The following is a 26,067-nucleotide window of genomic DNA, read 5'->3' on the forward strand; positions in this document are numbered from 1 at the left end:
GATTCAGGACAGATAAAAGGGAGTGCTTCTTCACACAGTGTGGAGTTAAACTATGGAATTCACTACCACAGGATGTAGTGATGGCCACCAATTTGGATGGCTTTAAAAGAGGGTTAGACAAATTCCTGGAGGAGAAGGCTATCAGTGGTGACTAGCCCTGATGGGTATGTGCTACCTCCAGTACCTAAGGCAGTGAGCCTATATACATCAGTTGTTGGGGAACATGGATGGGAGGGTGCTGTTACACACCCTGCTTGTGTGTCCCCTGGTTGACAGCTGGTTGGCCACTGTGTGCACAGAATGCTGGACTAGATGGACCCTTGGTCTGATCCAGCAGGGCTATTCTTATGTTCTTAAGTATAAAAGATAGACAAACCCCTTTTTTAGTCCTAAAATGGCTATCCTGGTAGATCCTCCCCACTGTTGTCAAAGTTCACTTTGCTTGCTTCCCCTCATCATTTCTAATCTCTCCCTTTTCAGGCATCCTGCCCTCCCTATTAAAAGCCTTGCATACACACAAGCACACACACGCTGTTCTGCTCCCTCCAGGATACCAGAGGCAACCAAGAGCACAGGGCTCCAGATCACATGGAGGCCTAAACCCATACAGCTGTCCATACATTGGCCCCCTCCCTGCAGACTTTTGCACTGTATGCACAGGGACACCTGGGAAGCAGTTGCTATGTGATGCACATGACATCGGTGGGTGGAGCTACATGGCACAGCCCCACTCACATGTTAAAGTAAGTTATTTTTTGAACATCCGAATGGAGCTTGTACCTTTACATTTCAGGGCCATTGGGCCTCACTGTTTACAATTCCCTTCCCCCCTTCTATATCCATGTGTGTGTCTACAAATTGCGACATAAACGAAGGGTCTCCTATAAGGCCCTGGTCCCTCGAGGTCAGAGTCCAGACTTTTCCCAGGACTCCCCAAATCGCCAGCTGCCACCACCTACTGATTTAGAGAGAGCAGTAAGACTCTCCTCTTTTTATACTTAATACATGGGTTGAGTTATGCCTATCTTCAAATCCATCCAGGCTAGAAAATGTGAAAATGTGTGTGTGTGTGTGTGAGAGAGAGAGAGAGAGAGAGAGAGACCCCTGCCAACTGTGGATAACACTTCATTCACCTGATGAAGTTGGCTCTAGTCCACAAAAGCTTGTGCAACAATAGATCTGCCAGTCTTTAAAATGCCACAAGGTGCATTATACTGTTTTGAGATATCCTGCCAAATGACTTGTGCAAATGACACCTGTTGAAAGACAGCAACCCCAGGCAAGAACAATTAATTCAGCCTACATCTCCACAGAACAAGGATCCCATCTCCCCTTCAGATTAGGGCCATTTCACAGATGGAGAAAACCAAGGCACACAGCGTGGAATGGTCTTGGCAAGACAAAAAGAGTGCACCCCCCACCTCTTTGTTCCCCTCTGTGTTCTAGGCTGCCAGCTGATTATTTCAGGCAGGCCTGCAGAACAGCGGTAAAAGGGCAGATGCTCCTCCATATTATAAAGCAGCATGTAGAAAAAGAAAACTCTGTTGGGTGCTTTATAACAGCATAGCCTGTCTGGCTAAGGCAGCTGCACTCCCGGTGTATCTCTGATCCTGGAGCCAAACTACCTCCTAGAAGTCATTTACGAAGGAAAAAGAGATAGAGGACAGGAATCTGTCAGTTCATGCATGTATAACGCAGAGAGTTTGGGACTGGAAAGGAGGAGGTGGGGCAGATACTGGATCCATAATCTGAAACAGAGGGGCCTGTGGTGGGGAACAGTAGTGGATTCGGTTTTCTGCCTGTTTACTCAGAAGCTCCTCCAAGTGCAATAGGGCTTCCTCCCCAACTGGTGGATATACCAGAGGTAGTATCCATTGTTAGTCCTACATAGAATAGACCCACTGAAATGAATAGGATTTAACTTAGGACTAACATCAGTCTCATTCCTTTCAGTCGGTCTACTCTATGTAAGAGTAACATTGGATACTACCCAGTGATTACGCCTGCAATATTCTATGCACGCCTACTCAGAAGTAAACCCTACTGAACTTGATGGGACTTACTCCCCAAGTATACATGCTGCATAGAGTTGGCACTTTAAACCGTTGCCATGCAAGGTTTGCGTGCTGCTGCTGCAGGATTTCGCTTTGCTCTGGTCTGGTCAAGAGAAGCCATGGAGATCATGTTGGAGGGGTTTGTTGGGGTGGTGGTGGTTGGGGTTTGCTTTCTTAATGCGTAATCTGACATGGGACAAAACCCCCAGCTAACTGTAAAGATACGCTGTGGCTCCGGGGATTTCCAAAAAGAGCCCTGACCAAGATGCTTTTGCAGAGGGAACGATAAAAAAGGGTGGACAGATTTCAGGCTTAGAAGGTCTGCTTTGGTTTGGGGTTTTTTGTTTACTGAACCCTCCGAAATCCATCAATCGGAGCCTGGTGCAAATGAAAGAATTTGGCGCCCAGGGCCTTGTTTTTGAGTACTAGAATTGAACGGAACTCACCGTTTTTGCTTCCACACACAAATCCACTCCTGTTACCCCAAGCAAGCTTTCTTCGTTTTGGCAACATAATTCAGGGCAGGAGGGAAAGAGTCATTGCATTGCTGCTATTGTTCAAGAATTGGCAGTCAGAAATCTCTGCCCATCTACTGCAAATCACCCAGGGACCTACCAGAGTAGAGTCAGATCTATGTTCTGCCCACCCCTGGAAGACGGGGTGCTGCAGATGCGAGGACTTTTTGGGTGTACATCTCTCCGCATTGGAGGTGGGGGTGCCTCCGCTGCACTGCTGGCACGACATCCGGAAGCTTTTCTCTCGGGTCATTTACGCAACCCAAACCAGCTTGAGGCTGCAATCCGAGGCACTTACCGAGGAGTAAAGACTCAACAGGGCTTACTTCTGAGGAGGCATGCCAAGGATCGCACTACAAGACACCCTTCGACGTGATCAGTACGGACTCGGTTCAGTCTCCCCCTCCCCATTGGATACGTTCTGGCTGGGTCGACTGGGCTCCTCCGGATGAGAGGGATCCCGAGCCTTTCAGCGGAAGCCATTCTAGCACCAAAGTGCCAAAGTCACTCGGCCGCCGCTGAACCAGAGATTTAGACACAGGCCTTCGTTTGCCGAAGGGGCCCCCGGGGCTTTCCACTGCCGTCAGAGGGGAGATCACGGTGTGCAAGTCGCTATCTCCTCCTCCGCGCAGCCACCCACGGGCGCTGCATTCCGGCCTGCAACCTTTCCCCCTCCAAGCCCACCCCGGTGGCCTGTGAGAGCGGGAGCGACAGCTCTGCAAAGACACATCGATCGCCAGCACTACGTGCGAGGGAAGGGCGACTGCGGACTCACCCCGGTGCCGGCAGCAGAGGACGCTGTCATCACAGCCGAGATCGCCCCGAAAGCCCCTCGCCCCGCGACTCCATTCCCCGGGGCGGCGGCTGCAGCGAAGCTCCCCGCGGTCGCTCCCGTCTCCCAAGACCACTTCAGAAGCCGGTGATGTCATGACCGTAAGGCGGCGCGACTCCTCCTCCCTTCATCCTGACCCGCGGCAGCCAATGGGCGCGTGGTCCAAGCTCGCTGGGCGCCGGATGTTTCTCGTTTAGGAGCGGTCCTCCTCGGCTGAGCGCAGCTCGCTCTGTGCCTGGTTAGTGCGAGCGAGCAGCCCCAGGGAAGCCGCCGCCGTGGCCGCTGAGTTTGGATCGCTTGCAAAAAGGGGGAGGGGGAGGGCACTCTTTAAGGAACAGGCAAGGAATGAGTTCACCTCTCTTTTCTAAACGGCTCCTAATCTCTCTTCCCCTCTCTCCACACGTCGTGCCCGGAGCAGTCACTTCCCTGCTCCCTGCAGATCAGAACAAAACCCTGGTGCATACTAGGGTGGTGGCCCCATTGAAATCCCCATCTCCCCAATAACTCTGCCCATGAGCTGTGCTATTTACCGTCGTGCTCCTGAAACTATTTCCCGCTGGTGCAGCTTTCCCCAACCGGGTGCCCGCCAGATGTTTTGGACTACTACTCCCAGCATTCCAAGCCCATTGGCCACACTAGCTGGCTGATGGCAGTTGAAGTCCAAAACACCCTAGTCCTTTGAAGTCCACAATCCTCCCATACTGCAGCTACTACTGCTGTAGTAAGTCACTGGAGCACTGAGCCTTAATGACAGGGGGGACAAAGAAATTGGAAGTTGATTCTTGAGACCTGGTGCTTGGTACTCTTAGTGTCCTATGCGCAGCATAGGCATGTAGCTTTCCTCAGAACTGTGTGTGCTGCTTAAGATGTTCTGTGCTATGCAAAAAAAAAATTCAAAGCGCCTTGCAGACCCTTTGGACTGGATTGATTTCAATGAGTCTGCTCTAAGCATGACTAAGTGTGGATCCATCAAGTTCATTAGCGGAACCTTGCTCCTAATACTGGCATTGTTTGGTGCCAGGTTGGCTAGCACAATGGTAATAACATCCTCATAGTGGAAATCTGTTCTCAAGGAGACGCAACAGATCTGTTCTGCACTGCCTCTTAGGAGGCTAATGAAAGCTACTTTGTTCTGACCACTCCTTAGTTGAAAAATGTTAGCTGTATTGAGAATGGCCAGTGCTGCTGTCTTTTGGATGATTTGGGGCCTACTTGTTTTCATATGATAAAAACAATGGAATAAAGTGTTTATCTTGTTAGCTACTCTGAGGGCTCTTCTGAGGCCCAAGGCAGGATATAAATTTCAATACACACAGAGATTGTGTATATGTGTGTGTGTGTGTGTGTGTGTGCGTGCACGCACGCACACACACACACAGCAGGCCATAGTTCTGAACTTCAACATCTGTGACAAATTTAGTCTGTAAACCATGACCAGCTCCAAAAGGTACTGTGCAGCAAAGAACATGGAAAGGGTCCAATGATTTCCATTGCTGTTGGGGCCTTCCTGCCCATAGAGAGGGTGGGTCTTGGGCCTGCTGGCTGCAATCAGTAGATTGCTTCCTCTGAGGAAAAGCTGCAGCACAACCAGAAGTCTCTCCTTGAGGTACTCCGCACAGTCTTGAGAGTCACAAAGTGCCAGTATGTTGGTTAACCTCCCTCATTTAATGAAGTGGCCAGTAGAAGAAAGGGCTAAGCTGTTCTCAGGTCTTTAACACAAGTTTTGAGCTGCAAAGTAAAGTGTGCCATTTATGAAAACAAAGTACATTCTTATAGTATGAAGATAATCATTATCACTTAATCCCTACACATCAGGCCATTGTTAAAGGGTACAGCTGCAAAGGCTGGTTCAACCCTGCTCATTGAATTCAAATACAGCAGCTGGCAAAACAGCAGCCGCTATAAAAGGGAGAACAAGAATTACTGCATGCTCCCTGGCCCAGGGCGATGAGATCATCAAGGAACCTGTTAAGTGTCAGGAACATCCCCACCTTAAACCTATCTTTTAAAGCTCTCCATCATCCCTGCCACACTTCCCCATGATGCTCATTATATGCTCCTGTTTTTTAGATGTGCCTGCAACTGCTGGAGGCTATTGTAATGCCCATAGAACAACAAAGGAAACTGCTCAGCTGCTTTTGCAATTCATATCCCTCCATAAATTAAGGTAACAGTAGCCAGACAGTAAGAGCTCAGTACTGGGTTTCTTCTCACTACAATTCTATTTTCTGAGAAAGCTACAAATAATGCTAACTCCATTAGCTTTTAAATAACCCATCACATCCTACTGTCCATGCCTGTACTCTGAAAGGTTGGTATACCTACCAAACTTGTATGGAAAGAGAGGATGTAGCTTTATAGCCTCTATTCCTGAATTGGCAAACTCCCACTTATCTATTCTTTGGACCCACTAACAGCTTTCTTGTCAGACGTACTAGGTTTGTCAATCATTGCCACACCATTTAAGAATCTTGCAATTATTTTTCCTTTCCTGCACACCCTCAGTGTTCTTAAGGCTTATGCAAAGCCTTGTTAGTAAGGACTTGAGAGAATGGATGTTATCTCCCCCACGAGAGACTGGTGTCACTTGTAAGGCCTATCTGTTCAGGGCAGCTCCGTAGACCTTATGATAATGAAAGCCAGGCCTGCTTTTGTTCTACTAAAAGTAAACTTGAGGAGACCATGATTCTGTAACCTTAATATAAGAACTGTCATACTTCACCAGTTAGAATACTGTTGTGTTTCTTCAGGTCCTCCTGAAATTGTTTTCTTAAGTTTTTTTTAAATGACCACCAAGCTGCACCTAGATATAACTAAAGCATGTTACATTTCTTCTAACAGAAGGACTATGACTTTGAAAAGTTGTTGTTGTTCAGTCGTTAAGTCATGTCCGACTCTTCGTGACCCCATGGACCATAGCAAGCCAGGCCTTCCTGTCCTCTGCTCTCTCCCGGAGTGTGCTCAAGTTCATATTCATTGCATCTGTGATGCTATCTAGCCATCTCATCCTCTGCCGTCCCCTTCTCCTGTTGCCTTCAATCTTTCCCAGCATCAGGGGCTTTTCTCTTTGCATTAGGTGGCCAAAATATTTGAGCTTCAGCTTCAGTATCTGACCTTCCAATAAGCAGTCAGGGTTGATTTCCTTTAAGTACCCATAGGTAAGAGACGCAAACATTCCTCAGCCAGCCCTTTAATATACCCCCCCAGTGAAACATGACTAGTCTAGTATTTCCTGAAAATATTAGTTAATTCATACCACTTATAAGAATGTGAGATGGTAAGGGTCACTTGAAACAGTCTCTAGATCACAATTCCCACTTATTTCAACTTGGCAAAGGGTTTACTCCTGTACTAACTGGTCCACAAATAAAGATGGGAGTAAATTAGTAAATCTGGAGTTCACAATTCCTTTTGTTCTGTTCAGTTCTGGGAGGAGGGCAAGATCTAGTGAATTAAAATAGTAACTGGCTTTCTTTCCAATGTTTGCACATCTTTCATCATGTAAGCTTTATGAAGCACACATCAGAAAATGGCCAAATGCATGTTTTAATCAAAAGATCCCTAGCAGGGAAACTGAAGTGAAACAGCTGCAGTAGAGATCCAATATAAGCACAAGAGCCTTGTAAATACTTTGGCTTCAGCTTGGTAATTTCCTTAGTAGAAAAGGCAGCACTTTTACGGGGGGGGGGGGGGAGGAACAAAGCCCTAAACAAGTGCCAGCTGTAGCCCCAGTGTAACAGTTGGAGAGATGCATGTCACTATAGCAAAAAACAAACAAAACCAAGTTGTCATGTGTTCACATTTCAGGATATTCAGCCTATTACTGCAACCGCCTCCCTCCCTCCCGAGCCATCATAGCAGCATACATTTCTCAGGAGGAACATGCCACAACACTGCAGCATTACCGCAACAATGTGATGTAGCCATATTGCATTTTCCTAATAGTGACTTGAGATGCATGACCACCCCTTCTCTCTTTCTTTGAATGAAGTGAGAAAAAGAAGGGAGAAAGCAAGATACATGTCAAAACATGGACTGGACCAGAGTACCAGAATCCTAGTTATGTTGGTAGTTTGTATAATTTTGAGTTGTATACACCCTCTAGTTTTTAGTCTTAGAAACCCTTCCTCAAATCTTATTTTTAGTTCCCATGGAAATTGCAAGAACCTCATGGGAGATCAACTACGGCATGGCTCCAATACACTTTGGGCATTCCCAGACAGGAGCACATGAGAATGTGGCTATATGGTATATTTCCCCTACTTTCCCAACTACCTTTCTAGGGCTATGCTACTACCTGCATCTCACTCAGCAAAATATAAAACCTCCCCAGATTGTAAAGTGCAGGGACTGCAAATATATCGCAGTGAATACTATATTGGTACTGTGTCATACTTCTGGATTTGATTTGTAGCAGACTTGCCAAAAATGATGGCTAGCTCCTACTCTAGAGGAGGGGTGTGTAGAAGGTAGATCTCTGGGTGATTTGCAGTAGATCAGTGAGGATTTCCAACTCCCAATTGTTTAAAAGCAGCAACTATGAAATACCCCCCACCACACACACCTTAAATTATAATGCTGAAATGAAGAACGCTTGGGCTAGTGGATTTTTTGCATGGAAGGACTGTAAGTACAGTTCTGGTAGTCAAAACAAATTCCTGGGCTCAGAATTCTTTATGAAAAGTATGTCTTTTACACCAGGCTCTGGTTGGTGGATCTTGTAGTAAAAAGCTTAGAGTATGCAACCGGCAAACTTGCTCTCAAGAGCTTGAGGATGCTTGTCTACATATGCAAACCAGCTTATAGAAATATGAGAGATCCCTCCTGCTTCTCTCACTCCAGACCCAGAGTTTTTTTAAATGATTGGTGTGTCCCCTACACCACCACACTCCAAAGTTTCAACCTGTAGGTGTCAGAGCCACATGCTAATGAATGGTAGAGCCAGTCTCAAAGGTATTGAGGATGCTACTAAGGAGAAGCCCTCTGTTAGTTCCAGACAGGAAGTTTACTTCAAAGCATATGGGCATTTGTGAAAAGGCAAAGAAACGCTTCCCACCAAACTGTTTCACATACTCCTATTTGAAAGCAGAGGAACAAACAAATATATGTTACTCGGCATAAGGATGTAGAGTAAGAAGTCAGAATATGCCTCTCCTGGGGGGAACGTATTGATCTTCTATGAGTATTCTCCCCAAACTAAATTCTGTTGCTGCCAATATTGGGCATAATAAAAATAAGTTAAATTAACATGTTTCTCCTGGATGCTGCAGGGCTTGGACAGCTCAGGAGCACATGATCAACATTCCACAACCCTGAGAGAAGTCATTTATCACAGTTGTTGACACCCCCCCCCCCCCACATTCAGTGCTCTAGCAGTATGTTCTCAAGTCACTTGGGGACAGTCAGGTTTCCATTAATAGTTATGACTGTCCAGCAATCATCCCAATTTATCCTTTTTTGTGCAGCATCTCTTCCAAGAACAAGTCGCACTTAGTCTTCAGGAAACTATCTTACCCTGGTGGAGGTAAAACGGCACCAGGGGTCAGGGTTTTAAACTTCCATCAAATCTTTAAGCCAGGGATGCAGAATTTCCAGCCTACAAAGGTTCCACCTCCGGCCTGTGGAGCCTCCTTCTGTACCTTCAGGGGGTGAATCTTGGCCTCGAAGCCCTGCCCCCTGGAGAAATCCTGCTCCCTGGAGAACATCCATCTCTGATGTTATGTCTCATGGGGATGGTATGTACTGTGCAAACCTGGGGACTCTCAGCCAGCGGTGGGAGGAAGAAAGGCAAATGGGCAGGGCATGCCCAGTGACGCTGGATGAGAGTGGGGGTCAATTCAGCCCCCCACCCAAGAAGTCCTGCACTCCTGCTTTAAGCAATGATGTCACTGCACCAAGTATGAATAAAGAAGTTATAGCACTTTGCCCCTGCTACTTTGAAGCAGTACCAGGCCAAGGCAAGTTCTGGTTGCTCTCTTCCTTCTATCTACCTACTGAGGTGGCCAAAGGACATTTTTTTAAAATTGGCTTTACAGTTTATTTTCTCTTGAGAGTTTGAAAAGGGAACCAATTAAAGTCACATAGTTAGAATAGCAAGCTATAAACTTTATCCAATGTCCTTTTATTTTTATGCTACATTAGGGTCTGTACACAAGTTAAAGCTACAGGTGGGAATCTGTTTATAGACTTCAGTGCCAGAGAAAACAAAGGGAGAAACAGAGCCGTGCCGCCTTTGCACGATCAGACATAAACAAGCTAGTGTACAGTACAGCTAATTAAAAGCTCTACCTTTATCATGGACAAGCCCATGACTTTATACATATGCCCAACAGCCCAAACTATAGAAAATACTCCAAGCCATTTTCTCTTATCCAAGCCTAATATTGTGACTATGAATATAAACTGGTCACAATCTCCCAGTGTTTGTATTAATTAAACATCAAGTCTCTCATGCTTGCTCTGAATTTACATTAGATACCACCTTGGGTTTTTTTAAAATGTAAAAGGCAATCACTGAACAAGATCTGTGGGCGGCCAATGGAATAGCATCCAAAACCTGTCTGCCACATGGCCTTCCAGACAGACATTTCACTGATCTGGAAAGATTTAATAGGGAGATTGAAAAAAACAAAGAGTGAGGAGTTCAAGAGTAGCAGTTGCTTCATCAGCCAGGTGGACCTCCATCTGTTATGAGTTCTATCAGCAAATATGGGGTGGTTCTGAATTCCCATTAGTTGCAGGTTCTTCCTTTTTACTGTCCTCCAGCCCAGACCCACTCGTCACAAGATGCTGTATATTCTAGTAGAGACAGAGAAGGTAGAGTTACAATTGTACACTAGTGCTTTTCACAAACACAGAACAGAGTGTGGTCATGTGCAAAGAACATCCAATATTGCAACTCCATAGTCTTATGTTTGGGTCAGATACAGTCTAAAGGGTTTTCCCCTCTCCCTTTGTTGGATGTTACTCCCCAGTGAATTGGCCATTCCATTCTGGAATTCAAAACAGCCAACAGACAATGGAAAAATTTCCTCTGGGCACCTGCTTGAAACCAATGGCTACAGCAAGCCATTAGCCTTCAATCAGGGCCTGCAGAACAGGTTGGCAGTATATCAGTTTGGGTTCTTAGTTGGTAAGAATTTGAAATAGTACTAAAAAGTTTCCATTTCAGCAGGCAGGGGAGCAAAGCACAGTCTTCTTTAGAAAGCAGAAGAGAAGGAAGAAGTACAGAGAGGAAAAACAGGTGTGTGATAACTTCTATAAGATTAGACATATATTCAGAATGTAGCAAGCCAATGAATAAAGCAGGTAAGGAAACATTGACAGAAAAAAGCTGAGAATGTTTCCCAATTATAACTCTGGAAATTCACATTAACAGGCCCCCACCCACCTGCCAGGTCCTAACCCTCCCCCACCCACCCCACATTAATGCTCCAGGCAGCTGTGCAATGTTGTTATGGGGGGGGGGGTCCTCATCTCAATCCTCCCCCAACACATACAGTGAGCAGATGGCTAATCCCCTTGACAAACAAGCATGGGTTACCTCTTCCTTTGTGGCTGGTCTGTGCACATGCGAAGGCTGGCTGGATTTAAATAAATCTATATAGAACAGGCAACCTCATTGGACTCTAGCAGAGACAGTCCTTAGCCAGCAAACTACACCCTCAATGTGCTCGTGAAAAGGATCCACTCCTCCTGCTCTGGAGGGGTCCTCCAAGCCCAGCTCAGTACCTGTGATGGTAGCTCTTGCGGCAACTCGGAGGCAAGCGATGCAGTTTGTCTGGAATAGCCCCCTCTGCCTGGCTGTGCCGCCTGGTTCAGAAGTCCTTGCTGAGCTGACTCTTCACTTGAACGCACATTTATGGGGGCATCAGCAACATTTTTGTTTAACTGGTTCTCAAGAGCAGTAGAAGGATCAGAGAGCAGGGGAGAAGGGGGGCATTGCATGCCATCCCCAACAACATCTAAATCCTATCAAAGAGAAATCCAAAGAATCCTGTTTGACAATTGGCAGAGTAGGATGAGCTCCATTTTTTCCTCCCAACCAACTCCTAACAATATTTCAACTTCTTCTAAGGGGACAAGCAAAATCAGCATGCACCAAAAAAGTGTCAGATTGACATCCCTTTCCATTAAAAGCAACACATAGTCTGCTTTTGAACCATTCAACTAGATTTCATTTCATCTGGAATGCTGAAATGATACCCACCTGCCTCCTTTGCAGGGAAAGACAGATACCAAATGAATATAGCTGGACTGGATAATCAGGGACTAACTAATACTTGGACCAAACAAGGAATGCTTATGATTAAATTTAGACTATCAAGATACTATGATGGATTCCTTGGCAATTCTCTCATCCTGTACAAACCCTATACCATGCTGATGTTTGGTTTTTTTAAGAAAGGGAGATGCAATTGATATTTTATGGGTAGGGAACATGGTATCGCAAACAGCAGTCCTCTGGTTTCCTTCCAAAATAAGAGTAGGGGTGGGCACCGGAAGGCGATACTTGCAACTCCAGAACAGTCAGTTAAGTAAGAAAAGACCATGGAAGCATACAGACTCCAGTTGACTCTACTGACAGAATTCTAACTCATAACAGAATAACTCTGCACCAAAAATGTGAACTCCATGAGAAGATTTCTGCATCTAGACTACACACAACTCTTCTGCCAAGGGAGATTTGTGCTTTTATTTGAAACAGTCAGACAATGGTATATCTGCCGTCAGGCCTTGTACAAAACTGCCCAGGACTTCTTAGTTGGAATCCAATGTAACCCAGAAAATATCCCGGATTAAGCCTCAAAATTCCTCTTGGAAAAGCTATTAAAGGGCCCATGCAGAAGCTCTTAATACACATCACAACTCGGAAACAGTGGGCAGTATCCTATACTGCTGCTGCACCTCCACTAGTGCAACAGGAGCTACCAGTTCATAAAATAAACCTGGAGATTAGAGGAAACGCTCATTTCCAGAATGGGACAGGTCCGTGGAGGTCCCTTATGTGAGCTCTGCTAACCTACCTCACTTCAGAAACGAGTGTTGCCACTTGTTTCCTATTTTGTTCAAAAAATCACTAATTTCTGTTGCAGTAGCAGTCCATTCCGCTAGTGCATGGTTCCCTATTTGCAACCACACTCTAAAGCCATCATCTCAGTGCTCAGATGTCAGAACAAGTTATATTTGAGAAAGTAATATGCTCAGTACTTGTTATGCCCAATAGTTCTTGCAGAACTATGTCGCAGACCTTTGACACTATCTCTACAGCAAGACATGCATTACAGGGTGGGGCGAAGTGGTATGGACTGGCAGCTCAAAATATCTCCCATTAACAGTGTTTACAGATGTCCATAATATAGGGACATTTTAAATGAAGGATTTTAAAATACAGAGACCTAGCATAGATGTAGGCCACCCTAGTAATCTAATGATTATAACCTCCGTGCATCCTTAATGGGATAGAAGGAAAAAGCTGTTTGTTTTTTTTTAAGGCTTCTAAACACATATGTTAATGGTCTGATCTTTTCAAGGATGCCTTTACGAGAGGTCCAATCTAATTCCTGAGTTCTAGCCTTCCCCAACAAGATACCTCTAAGAGTCAAAATTATTTCACTTCAGAGTCACAGTAGGGGCAGGGCACATGTTAGGTAATCAATTTATTGTCATGCACTAAAACAAGGAGCACGTGCTCCAAATAGGCACCAAAAATCTTACAATTCTATTCCTAAGGGAAATCACCTGGAACGCAACTATACACCCAGAAGCAGTACATAGTACAAATCTCCCAGAAGTAACCCACTTCAACATGCAGGCACTGCTTCTTTCCATGGGAATTCTTTACCTCCTTGCAACTGTCTGGCTGCTTTTGTTAGGGTCTTTAAATGCCCGATTAAAAACTCACCTCTTCATTCTACCATTGTAATTGATCGCGCACGTCTGTGTTTCTATTCCACTCCCCTTCTGTTGTCTCTCCATCCCGCCCCCAGGGACACCTGCCTTGCTGGTGCCGAAAAAATAAAGAACAAGGTAATTTTGACTCTTTTGGTGCTCTATAGGACTACAGATGGCGTTTAAAAGAACCAAGAACATGCTGAATTTGAGGAGCAGTGGGGGCTGCATGTTGCCCACCCCTGGTCTAGTCTATTATTTGGACACGGGTAAGCAACCTGGTGCCCTCAAGATGTTTTGGGCTGCAACTCCCATAATCCCTGACCATTGGTCATGCTGGCTGGGGCTGATGGGAGCAGTGGTCCAAAACATCTGGAGGGCACCATGTTGCCTACCCCTGATTTAGACTAAGCATGAGGGTGGGGTCTGTGTCTTAGTTTATGTACCAAGTTTATGTAGGTCCCCTAGAAACATTACTAGTTCAGTCATTGTATTAGTCACCTACATTTTCAAGGGACAGTCCCACGAACACTGTTCTACACATTTTGAACACTTAGTTCTTTAACCAAATGTCAATCATGTTCTCCCAACCCAGGGTGCCTGCTTCTCAGCTTTTCCTACATTACTGCTTTTAATTTATCAGCATTTTCCCCCTCACTCTTTTACATGTAGCTTCAACCCATGTCATTACTGAAGTACCCAGCTTAGAGGTCACTGTGCCTTCTGAAGTGTCATGGGCAGGTGCTGCATTACAATACACTTACATCACTGAACTCCAGCGGCAAGCTCTCTGTGGGCCGGAGTTCAGCTGCGCTCAAGTACAGATCCGTGGAAGCAGCTTCCAGCTCCTCGGGAACAGACAGTACCTGTTCAGGAACATACATCTGAGGCGGTAGTTGGAGATGGAGTGGGCAGCAGGGATCTTCAGAGAGGCTTACAGGCACTGGCTTGCTGCAAGGTGCTTCTTCTGACCCTTGGCACAGCTTAAAGAGAAGCTGATTGGTGTCCTGGCAAATATCTGAAGATGTAGTCAAAGGAAACAGGCAAGATTTGCAAAAAGGCAAGGTCAGCCCTCCCAAAACATGAATATTAACAGAAAATGTTAAAAGTAGATTTTTAGCAAGTCAATAAACCTGGGATTTTAAAACAGTGAAAACTTTGCAGGGAGGAACACATGAGATATAAAATGTCAGAGGACAACTTTTCTACTTATTTTCATTTTCTTTTAAAATTCTTCTAGAGTAATTCTTTAAAGAAGAAAACACGAAGGTACAAATCTTAACTCCATGGGCACTAGCTTAGTCTGTACACAAATAACCCAGAAGAGTTTAAATTTATTGTAGGAATATAGTCCCATACTATAGGAACAGTGCCAGACTTTAATCTCAAAGGAAAAACAAGTTTACAAACTCCACACAGGGCTTGCATTTCTACTGGACACATTTTCTTTTATATATCACAATTAGTAATCAGTTGTCAGCAAGCCAAAACAGCTGAATATATGCAGGAAGAAGGCACTAGAATAATATGCTCTTGGCTTTATGTAAGTCTAACAGGACTGTTAAGTGCCACCCATGGATTCGCCTAGCTAAGACAAGCATCTGACTAATAAATACCATGGTAAAGTTATAAATCATGGAAGACTCAACACTGGTTTGCGAAAAAAAAAAAAAAGGGACACAAAGCACTGCAGAACAGCCCTCTGTTCATAAGCATCCACACATGGGGTTCTGAAAGGATCAAACTATTTGGCCTTATTTCAGGCTGTGGCTTTATTGTAGCTTTCTTGAGGTATGGTTGTTGCTTCCAACTGAATTGACTGTTCCAATCCGAAGCTATGGAACAGCCAACAGACCACAGGAAGACACTTCTTTGGGCTCCTGTTTGAAACCAGAGGCTACAGCAAGCCACTAGCCTTGATTCAGGGCCAAGAAAAATAGGAACAGAAGTTACTCAACTGGTCAGACTGCCAGAATACAAACAACTAAGAGGGTAAAAGGATACGAGTAAGGCAGTGTCTTGTCATTGGGAGAGACTGATTGGAACACCGAACATCATCCACAAAGGCCAAACACCTCTGGCTGGAACGAGTGGTATGTGCCTGAAGAAGACAGATCAAAGCACAAGATGATTTTCCAGGCTGTTGCTGGAAAAGCTATTGCTTTACTGGAACGGATTATTCCATTCAGAAGTTCTCTCTCTCACACTCTCACACACTCATTGCAACATCTCTTCCTGCATGTCCTCATAATCATATAAGAGGTTGAGCTGATAAAATAAATTGCCAGGATAAAGTCAGGGTAAACGAAGTACTGCTTAGCCATGAAGGTATTTACTGTCCCAAGTCGACTGTTACCTCAAATGCTAGTTTTGTTTTATTTTGATTTTGTACATGGCACAAAATATGTTCTTATCTGAAAATCTTCAACATCTCAGAGCCACTTTATTTTTATGTCCCTGCCTTGCCTTCATGGAGGAAAGCAGCTAAGCCTACAATTTCTACCTCCACTGAGCCAAGCGGGTACAGAAGTGCAGCCTGACGCAAGTACCTGCTGGGCAGCACCCTCAGTGGCCAGCATTCTGCGTTCCTTCAACTGCCGGTGTAGAAGAGCCTCCACACCATAGCGCTGCCGATATCGCCTCAAGTATTTCAGCCGCTTCAGGTTTTCACGTTCTTTAGCCAGAAGTCCCTCTGGGCCTGTCAGGAGGCTGCTACCTGGAAGACACCAAGGAAGCAACCTCAAGACAGACTCAAGGTACTACCGTGCCTGTTGCAAATCCCAGATGACCAAAAACAGAGCACCTCTGTCATTTTATTGAACATCTTTTGAGAAAATGAATTTTTACTTCAGCTCAGTACTTCCACCTCTTGGTCCTCAACTCAGATGAGGTATTACATAAAACACAAAATGCACACAAAATTGTGAGCCTGTGCAGATCCGCTATCTAGCGGAAAGTGGTAGACTTTTGTAGAAATGGATAATTTCCCACTATGAGAATCAATATAATGCTTCACACAATTTTTAAAAAGAGATCAGTAGAAAGAATCAGGCTACAGTAGAGGAACCTTGGGGTCTTTCCCTGCGTATACACCATCCCATACAAGGCTTTGAGCCACATTTACAGAGCATGCATTCCAAAACAGTTGGCTTGAACCAACTAATGTAAAAAGCTGTGAGACTGGTTTGTGCTAGCTGACAGGAAATTAAGTTTTGAAATAGTGGAAGAAAAGTTAGTCAGCTGGTCCTATGGGGCAGTCAACTGTGGTATTTTAAGCAAATAAAATACTCTTCTTCTTACAAAATTCAGGAAATGGTAGACCATTAGTTGGTCATAGTAGCAATCCACCTCTCCCTTGATGCTCACACCAGGTTTCCAAATTCATATTGTGTCTGAAGTGTGTTCCATGCTTGTGGCTATAATGCAGCTCTCCTACCTTTAGGGACAGATGGTGCGCAATATTCCAAACTAGGGTTTAGCAAATTCCTAATTAATTTGAAGCTTACTTAAGTACCATTTCAGCAAATATTAACAAGAAAGAAATTAGAACATACTTACATAAACAGTCCTCTCCAAGCACTAAGCATTATTGCTATTGCTAAATTGCTTTCAGATGGCTGCCCTAATTAATTTCAAATTAGCTTTAGCCAAGCCTCTGTGCTGCACTCCTGAACTATCTAAATGTGTAACTGTGGCCATTTACCTATGGCTTCATGTTCCACCTTGCGGCTGTGCAGGTATCGGCGTTTTTTCTCTTTCAGGAGGTGTTGAAGCCGCTTGAACTGATCAATATACAGAGACTGCAGACGGATCAATTTCTCTCGCATGATCAATGCCACTTCCTCAGCAGTGTACACTCCAGCATGTCTGCACAAACAGGAGCAAATTCAGTAAGTAAGCAATCTGATGCACAGCTTATCCTCTCTATTCATTAACATCGAAGAGCCAGCTAAAGTAGTGTCAGGTAGCAAAAGGAAGCGATTTAAAAGCAAAGCAGTCAATCAGGTAGACCTGTGACCTTCAACAGTGAGTGTCTGCAGCATTTCCTCTGAACCTTTGAGAACAGAGGGTGCTAGCCTGGCAAACTTCAACCCAAAGAACACAATGGATTTTCATGGGTACTTCAAAGAGTCCAATAGGCTACAACTATGCCTCACAGTACTTGGGGTGCTCAGACTCATTACTATAGGCAGCAATAGCTGTCAGGAATATTTTCATATACTATAAAAGGGGGAGGCAATATATGAAATGACCACCATCATTACTGCACTCTACATGGGCCTTCCCTTAAAATTCACAACTTTCAGCTAATACAGAATGTGACAGGCAGCCTCTCAATAAAGACTGGCTGCACATTACTCAACTAGCACAATAACTGCACTTACTAAACAGCAGCATTCCACACATACGTGATGCGCTGAAAACCTGAGCCCAAAATACCCAAGAATCACCTCTTCCCCATATAATCTGAAAACAATCAATAGCATCTTCCTTGCTATATAATCTGTGTGCTTGGTTCTGATAGCAAGACTGCATCAAAGATTGTTGCATAACTGGAATACCACTGAAGACATTCTAAAGCCAGACCCTCTTTGGAAGCATTCTGAGGCTTTTGGGGGGCTGCTGTTTGTAGTCACAGGAGGTTGGGGGTAGGGGCTAAGGGCTAACATTCCTTTCATAAAAGCTCTGATCTGCCCCAAGCAGTTGGGATAGGTCAAGCAACAAATTTGATTTTAGAGGTTTATAATCTGGCATCAGCACATAGAAAAGAATGCTTTCATAAATACACATGGGAGTGTATAGGCATGAATGGTCCAGCAGATAAAGTAATCCCAAGGCGTATTTTGTGACCTCTAAAAACAGAACTGCTAACCAAGATCACATTTGGGTAAAATGATTACATCTGTTTCTGAGGCAGGTGGCTGCCTTAACCCTCACATCATTCAATCACTGTCTTACATGGTACGTCATACCAACACCATTACCTTTCCCCCTGAAAGGTGGCTTACATTGGGATAAAATTCTAAACTGAAAGCTTCAGTAGTTGTTGAGAGAAAAGTTCAGTGCCTCTTGAAAGTTAATTCCTAATGTGCATCATCCTGTAGCAGCAATTCAGATGAGCATAACTATTCACATGACTCACTTCAGGGGGTCCTCTTGGTCACTGTCAATGCTATCTGCTTCACTGTCAGGATCCCCTCTCCACGTCTGATCCACAGTAAGAGGCTCCTGCTCCCCATCACTCCAGCTGTCCTCATCTGGAGGGAAAGAAACCCACTGTATTTGTTATTTGGAGAAAAGTGTGTTGAGGATCTAAATCTTGTATCAGAAAACAATTTTTAGCATGGTCTCAAGAACACAAACCAAACAGGGAATAATCTTTCTAACCAACCAGGAAGGAAAATAATATATAACCAAGCTTCATGTTGCAAACAAAAACCACCATTTAGTTCAAAGCTATCAAAGGAGACAAATCTCACAAGACTTGTCTGACCGAATATATACTTTCACATGCTGACCTGAGCCCACCCCAACAGAAGCTACGAAGGAATATTTGTAAACTGCCTATTTAAACACAAATTATGCATTAAAATATAACTGACAATGACAGCAGCAGCAGGAAGCGACACTCGCCTCAACGTAATCATTTTCAGTAGATCCATGCAAACACCACCCAAGGTAAAAATACAAAATACATGTTTTACAGAAGCGGTCTGAAGTACACAAGAGCTGGGCTTGAGGCAAGATACATCAGTGGATATAGGGCACTCCATGATATTATACACTGATGCAGGGTATTCAGGAAATTGTATTTTTGGGATCCCCTAAAAAACCTGTGCCTGGGGCCCATGAGTTTTATATTGGCAACTGTAAACCTAACTTCTCTACAGCAACACTTGAAATTGTGTGAAATACATATGAAGGATTTGCAAGACAAGCTAAAGTAAAATGGCCAATATGTAGCCCAAAATATCTTAAATGTTGCCATATGATGAGCCAATTTTTGAATCTATCAAGTTGTTGCTCTTTGCCAATATACAAATTGGTGATTTTCAATGGTATGCATTTTTAAAATGGCTCAGAATACTGAAATGCCATCTGACATTTTGCCTAACATATTATTAAAAGTAGTAATGGGAAACACAAGTGCATGGAACAGTATATATAAAGCACCACTGAACGAAGTCTAGCATTTTCTAGGCTCCTGCTTTTCAGCCACAAAATGAGTTTTTTTTTATTGAGATGTAACAGGGCAATACAAATTGCATCCTTCACATCCTACTTTAATGGCTAGAATAAACAGTTTGCCCAAGATGCCATTATTGCCTATTCCACTTACCCAGTATCCGGCTAGCTTCACTGCGGCTACTCTCTGCAGTCTGGGAACCCAGCTCTGTCTTGGCATAGGAGCTCAGTTGGCAGAGGAGAGACTCTCGCACAGGGCTAGGATTGGACTTCTTCATCTGAGCCTGCAGTGCTAAGGCATTTCTGCGAGCATGTTCAGCACAGAATGATACCCTAGATAGAGAGGCAGAACAGACCCCAGAATTTTATGGACTCAAAAATACCTAACAATGAAAACAATTCCGCTTTCTTAAAAAAAAAAAAAAAATGGAGTGAAAAATAAATATAAAACCTACTACTACACTGATTTTTAAGAGCAGGCAAGTCATTTACAATCAAATACTGAATGATTTACAGTCAAATACAGAACATGTATTAAATCATATAATAATGAAGCAACAAAGCACTGAAGTATATAACGAAGCCACTTCTAAAAGGGAGGCTAGTGATTTCAAAGCGATACTGTAAAAAACATTGCTTCTGCAGATGCAAGCTTTCAGATAGTGTACACACACACCTATCCCCTATATGAAACAAAGAAACAGACTTTTTCATTTTTCTCCCTGAATATCTAGGACATTGTAGTCTTGACAACATATCTAGAAGTTGTGTTTTGGAGAGACAAAGAAAAATTAGATCGGACCCTTTTCAAGCATGTGACCAGCTTTCTTCATTCACAGCATCAAGTTATCTTTAATGTGAAGGCACAAGATTTTGCTACAAGCAAAACAGAAGAGACAAATAGAGTATGAGACATGCCACATTCACGCAAATGTTGTGTGCTCATGCACACTACAGGATTGTTCCTGCTTGGTTCCTTCAGCAAGCAGGAGTTGCTAAGCCAACCAGGACTTTACCAGGGCAGAAAAGCTTAGATTTACATCCAAACCTAGACGCTGGCCTGTGGCTCCTCTAAGAAGCCTGGATCTTGAAGCCAGCTTTAGACCCTGGCTTCAAATTCTGGCTTGTTAGAGCAGAAGCCCCAGTTCAGAAGATAAAGCTTTTCCACCCTGTTAGCTATAGCCACTCCCTGCTTGCAGGAGGAGCTAAGTAGGAGTGATCAGACAGTATACATGAGCACGCTTAATTGTGAACACTAAGCCAGTATTTGGAAAAATTCTGGGTTAAGAATTTTGTACAAAGCTGTCGACTCACTCAAGGTCTCATATCAGAAAAGAACAGCCGTTTATTGCAGTGGGTGGGAAAGCGGTTGGGAGCCAGCACACTTGCTCACTCCTGCTCATTCACCACAACTCACCATTTGTTTAAACTGTGGGTTGTTAGTACCGTCTGAACCAGGTCTTTGTCTAAGCTTGGATATCATGACTAACTGCAGTTTACTGAAAATAGAAGTGAAAAATTCCAGTTTCTTTCTTGTAGGTATGCCGGCGGGCAAAATGGAGGGGGCTGGGGGAGAATGACTACTTTGGGGATTACAGGATCCTTTATTTAAATGTATTTCTCCAAGTACATTAGCAGTTCTTTCACTGTACACCATTTGGGGATTACTGGTCTAGTGGGGGAAATATATCCAGATCAACTAGGCTACAAAGCCCATACCCTCCTATCAGAACACTGCACCAATACTATGAACACAATGGAAATTGTGACATTTTAGAAGTTGTTTTTCTTTTCCATCTTTCAATCCAGATGGGTCCTCAAAGTAGCTTATAAATAAATAAGATAATTAATTATATCAGGGCTGCTTCTGCTCCTTCTGATACATACCATTGCTCTGGGGCACCATAACCTTCTCCTCAAGCCCAGTTCTTCATAGGATATTATACCGATTCTCATTACCATTCACCCCATCTCACTCCCATTAACTGGGGTGTCTACTGCCTGGCTATGCATTTCTTATTCTCTTCCCTCTAGGACCACATGTCTTTTCAGAGATGTACTTAATTTGTTCTAGCTATATTCTTAACAATTCAACAAAAGAGTTAACTTAATTTGAGACTGAGTATCTTCTGGAAGCAAGCAGACTTTCAGTTGTTAGGGTATTATGTTAAAACGTTTCCAATCCTATACTCTGAATGAGGCAACATTGTCAATTTTCACTGGACAGTAAGCAGCACTCAAAATTCACTTATGCATACTTACACACAATTTATATATATACTTTGATTCTTGTACTTAACTGTCCCCACCCAATTAACTCACAATGTAGGCAGAACAACTCCAAGGTGAGAACTATTAGGAAGAAAAAAAGAAGAGGGGAATGGAACTTCTTGGGGGCGCCAACTCTACCACTCCAGCATCCTTTAAGTTTCTTCTGCTACAGGCTACAGGTCATGGAACAACTGCTGAGGGTCAATCAACTGTGTGTGCGCGTGCGTGTCAATTGACCAATGAACCCCCTAAATATCCCACCACTATTCTACACTTTATAATATTCTACTGTTTGCATTAGACTCATTTTGTATGTTGCCATCCTCTTCACAACCTCAGAATGAGAGAAAATTAGACATTACTCAGTCTCCAGAGATAACATAAGCATGCAGAACACATACCCATCCTTCTTCTCAGGTTTGGGAGCTGCATTTGGGCATCTCTTGCCATTCTTAGTGGAAACGTAGCTGCACTGCTTGAAGGGTGCATTCCTGTCTTCAAGGATGTGCTTAATGCAGAACTCGTGTCCCTCCAAACGAGGCTGAGAGCATGGACGGTGCGCAAAGGCACACAACAAGGCCTCTTGTGGCCTTGGCACGGGGGTGAGTCGCCCCCGACTTGAAGGCAAAACATGGATGCGAATTCTGTTCATCCCAATGTCTACAAAGAACATTCTATTAATACATACAGCACAGAGTTAACACAAGTTAAAAAAAAAAACCACGTCCTGCCGCCAAGACCTTAAATACATTTAAAGAGAATGGGGGCAATCTTCATTTCCACGTCATGTACAGGTCTATTTCTCTTCCACCCTATCCAGAAAGCTTTATACCTTGATCTCCCCCAACTTAGAACTAGTACTCGCCCACCCCAAATTTCCACCTGAACCCTTTCCCAGCTTTATCCAATGCCCAGATTTTCTGGGCCCACGAAGAAGAATTCCCCCACCTCGCAAAACAGAACACATAAACGGCTCGCAAGCGCCAGAACTCCATAGTTTTGGTCAGAGTTCTTGAAACAGTATGAAACGTAACCTCACCTCCCTTCTTTCCCTCGCCCCCGCCATTTTCCTCCTACTCGTTGTGTTCCGCTATTAGACCAGGCTCCTTTCCCTTTGTAGTTGGGGGCAACGAAATGATATGGGGGCGTTTGGGTGGAGAAAGAGCCTTTGCAACAGGGCGCAGGAAACACCAAGCGGGAGACGGAGAAGTTTATCTACGGCTGTGCCTCATATACACGCGCGCGCGCACACCTTTGCCCTTAAAGAGATCAGCCCCTTTGGAAAGAAACCCCCTCCCCTCCTTATCCCACCCGCCGTCGAGGGGCTTCACCCACCCAAACACGCGGTCGCAGCCTCCCTCACAGCTAGAAAATTCCGACCACGCCGCAGCCACCCAAGCTCCGGCCTCCACGGCGCGCGCTTCAACGACGCCCCCTTCCCAACGGCCCTTTTCCCACCGTCTGCCCGCGAGCGACAGCGCAGAACAGTTCCGCGCTCCCCGAGAAAGCGATAGGACAAGAGAAGTTGTAGCGGGGGGGCGCGGCTCACCTCACCTTAGTCATTCCCGCGGCCGCCATCTTACCTTCTTCCTCGCGCTCAAGTTCTCTCACCAAGGCCTCAAGCTCGCCATCGCCAGCCAATCCGAGGACGACAAAAGCGAGGATGGGATTGGCCAAAGGATGTGTCATTCGAGCGTGTGGGCGTGGGAAGACGGCGGTGCGTCCTGCCAGTCTCCCCGCGAAGGTAACGATGGGTCGGGGTCGGTAGGAATAAACCCCTCTTTATTTGCTACCACAGCTGTCGCTCAGGGAGGGTCGGGGTATTATTCCACCCGCGCATGAAGACGGGGTTCGAGGTTAAGTGGCAGTCTTGCGTTGCGTTTCAGTACGACGACGTTCGAGGTCGGGAGCAGCCGGTCTCTGCAGACTACTGTGACCGCGGTGGGAGCGGGGGCGCAGTTCACATTCAGCCGCATCTAGAGGGATGGGAAGCTGTCCCCTCATGAATCCCCCCCATTTTAAAACCCATCTCGTGGCCCAATTAACACAAACATCTTCCCTTTTCATACTTGCATGTGAGTGGATGGCCGCCCCTGTCCTTCGTGCATTTTACAAACGCACTCCTCAAAACAACCGTCTTGGAAGACCTTAAAAGATTTGTTACGGTCATGGACTAGAGTCCATCAGATGCATGAACTGTCATCTTCAATTGGCAAGCGCTCTCTCTCTCTCTCTCTGCACATGCACTCACACATACACACACAGAGAGATTAAAACTGTAAACGGTAAGATCAAATAGCAATGAAATACAAATAGTAGCCTGACAATTCTAGGTAAAACATAAACACACCTGTAGTGGGAGGGGAAACCATTATCTACAAATATAGAAAGTGTAGTGGTGCTGGTCCTTGTCCTGTACAAGATGATGATAATAATAATGTAGAGGTCGTGGCATTTAGCTTGACATCACAGAAGCACCACCCTTTTTGAACCGCTGTAGCAAATGGACAGTTGAAGATGGTGTACATGGGTAGGAGGGGAGAAGCTGTTCTGCACTATGAAGTTACTATGGACATTATGCCAAAGAGGATCCACACAAAATCTGCCTAGCCTTTACAGAAGACATCCTCTATTTGAAGGGCCATCCAGTACAAGTTTTGTTTGAAGTTAAAAGAACCATAAGAAGGAAGAGTAGGGGCTTTGAAGTTGCCCATCAACACTTAGCACCTAAACAGCAGATTGAGTATACGTTCAGGTCACCAGGACACAGTTGAGAAGTACTGCTGTTTAAATTATAATTATTTCAAAGTTTGCATCCATACATATAAATTAGCATATGCAAAATTTAAGCAAACCTGTGTGCTCTTTTTTGGTGATGCATGTGGCTACCCTAAGTTTGCAACCCACTTCTATACAGTTACGCAGAAGCAAGTACTACTATGTTGTTTATATAACACTGTTGCCAAATCACAGGGTGGTGTACAAAATTCATTAAAACAATGGAAACAAAATACAAAGCCACAATAAAAACAAAGTCTACTAAGCTAGGTATTAAAATCAGCAAATGCCTGGGCAAACTGTTAAATGAATTTAAGAGGTGCTGAAACACCATCAAGGTAGGCACCTGCTGTAGTGCGTGTAGCGTGCAGGGGTGAGGAAATTCCAAAGGCAGGAGTGCCACAACAGAAAAGGCCCTCTCCCTAGTTGCCATCAGATGTATATGGGCAAGTGATGGAAGAACCAGAAGGCCCTGATCTGCAGATCTCAATGAATGGGTAGGTTGATTTGGGAGGTGCTCCCTTAGATAGCCTGGTCCCAAGTTGTTCAGAGCCTTATAGGTCAATAATACCAACTTGAACCTGGCCCAGTAACATATTGCTAGCATGTGTTATCTAAGCAAAGGTGTAACATGCTAGTGGTAGACTGCCCCACTCAGCAACCCGCCTGCCAGATTCTGCACTAGCTGCAGTTTCCAGACTAGTCCCAAGGGAAGCCCCCTCCCCCCCCCCCGGCCTGTATAGAGCAGATTGCATAACTCTGTATCATAGTACTTGCAAGGATACAGGAGCCTGCCTATAAGAAGTCACCTGGGAACAGCCAGGAGCCTCCTGGTCACTGCTGCTTGTCAGGGAATAGTCCTCCCTGCATGAAACAGGACATGGGATGGAGCCTGTACCTGTGGAAGAATTGGCTTGTAGACACAGAGGATTTCTGCTGCAGAAATAGGCAGCAGCTGGAGCACCTAGGCCCTGAACAGTGTTTGTGAAGATAAGAAAACTGAGTACAGTGCCCATCCCCTTCATGTTATTGAAGTGGAAGTTGCTACTGCAGGTTTGTGCCTGCATTCCTAAGGTAGAAAAATGTTCACAATACAGGAGGCAAACCTTTTGCAAAGTGCCTTTTCTTCAGGTAGGCATCACCAAAGTTCTCTCCCACCCTGTGACTTCCATGTGTGCAGAAACTGAGGCCAGAGATACAGCCACATACTCTTATTATACAAACTTGTTTCCTTGTGTGGGGTTTATATACTAGTGATGGTGTGCTGTGATTGTGTGTTGAGTTAACCATATTCTATGTTCTGCCACGCCAATGTAGGTGGGGCGGCTATTCTGATCCCTCACCCTGCCCTCCTGAAATCAGGAGGAAGGAAATTTCTTGTACCAGGCCTGGGGCTGGTATAAAGTTCTGCTCTTGACATGGGTGTAGTGATGAAATGAAGGGATACAGGATTTGGCATGTGCTCTTCCCCTATACCTCTACCCATTTCAGCAGCTATCTTTGTGGGTGGAGTTGAAACACAGGATCTGCCAGCATGGCA

At 44.7% G+C, this 26,067-nt stretch overlaps 2 protein-coding genes and 2 non-coding genes across 15 annotated transcripts in view; all 4 read right to left on the reverse strand.

Moving 5' to 3' along the window:
• NCKAP5L (NCK associated protein 5 like) overlaps window positions 1–3,426 on the reverse strand; it is a 51,294-nt gene extending 47,868 nt beyond the window's left edge. For both annotated transcript variants that reach the window (XM_084836957.1, XM_084836960.1), the window contains exon 1: window positions 3,345–3,426. The gene's annotated coding sequence lies outside the window, so the exon portion shown is untranslated. The remainder of the gene's footprint in view (window positions 1–3,344) is intronic.
• Window positions 3,427–9,413: 5,987 nt separating this feature from the next.
• On the reverse strand, window positions 9,414–23,369 carry KANSL2 (KAT8 regulatory NSL complex subunit 2). Of its 11 annotated transcripts, none has more exons than XR_014788139.1 (11): window positions 23,333–23,369; window positions 22,151–22,409; window positions 19,633–19,811; window positions 18,436–18,550; window positions 16,996–17,159; window positions 15,842–16,008; window positions 15,297–15,393; window positions 14,159–14,310; window positions 13,306–13,404; window positions 11,133–11,372; window positions 9,414–10,199 (listed from the first exon to the last, which is right to left on the reverse strand). XR_014788139.1 is itself a non-coding variant. In XM_084836980.1 (11 exons), exons 4-11 carry the CDS (start codon window positions 19,754–19,756, stop codon window positions 10,101–10,103), a joined length of 1,260 nt encoding a protein of 419 aa, XP_084693106.1. In that variant the 5' UTR covers window positions 19,757–19,811; window positions 20,896–20,977; window positions 22,151–22,409; window positions 23,333–23,369; the 3' UTR covers window positions 9,414–10,100. The 11 variants fall into 11 exon arrangements, 8 of the variants coding, with proteins under 8 accessions (XP_084693106.1, XP_084693105.1, XP_084693100.1 ...); XR_014788138.1 differs by having other exon boundaries at window positions 14,057–14,310; XR_014788140.1 differs by having other exon boundaries at window positions 14,057–14,310; window positions 23,304–23,358.
• LOC146353660 (small nucleolar RNA SNORA2/SNORA34 family) lies at window positions 10,360–10,493 on the reverse strand. Its single transcript, XR_014788707.1, has one exon. It is a non-coding gene; the product is annotated as a small nucleolar RNA SNORA2/SNORA34 family (small nucleolar RNA).
• On the reverse strand, window positions 15,088–15,223 carry LOC146353661 (small nucleolar RNA SNORA2/SNORA34 family). Its single transcript, XR_014788706.1, has one exon. It is a non-coding gene; the product is annotated as a small nucleolar RNA SNORA2/SNORA34 family (small nucleolar RNA).
• Window positions 23,370–26,067: the final 2,698 nt, after the last annotated feature.

The sequence above is a fragment of the Heloderma suspectum genome, chromosome 2 (genome assembly GCF_057233095.1).
Source record: "Heloderma suspectum isolate Gila_16-S chromosome 2, 16-S_ref, whole genome shotgun sequence".
In the NCBI taxonomy this organism is placed as follows: domain Eukaryota; kingdom Metazoa; phylum Chordata; class Lepidosauria; order Squamata; family Helodermatidae; genus Heloderma; species Heloderma suspectum.

Excerpts from the sequence above, each read along its gene's own strand:
- KANSL2 (XM_084836973.1), bottom strand. The coding sequence starts at position 22,401 with ATGAACAGAATTCGCATCCATGTTTTGCCTTCAAGTCGGGGGCGACTC. Across the intron at positions 14,311-15,296 it reads GACAAGACACTGCCTTACTC|ATATTTGCCAGGACACCAAT; the intron begins GTATCCTTTTAC and ends CTACATCTTCAG. Across the intron at positions 10,200-11,132 it reads CGCAAGAGCTACCATCACAG|AATATACAGCATCTTGTGAC; the intron begins GTACTGAGCTGG and ends TGTCTCTACTAG.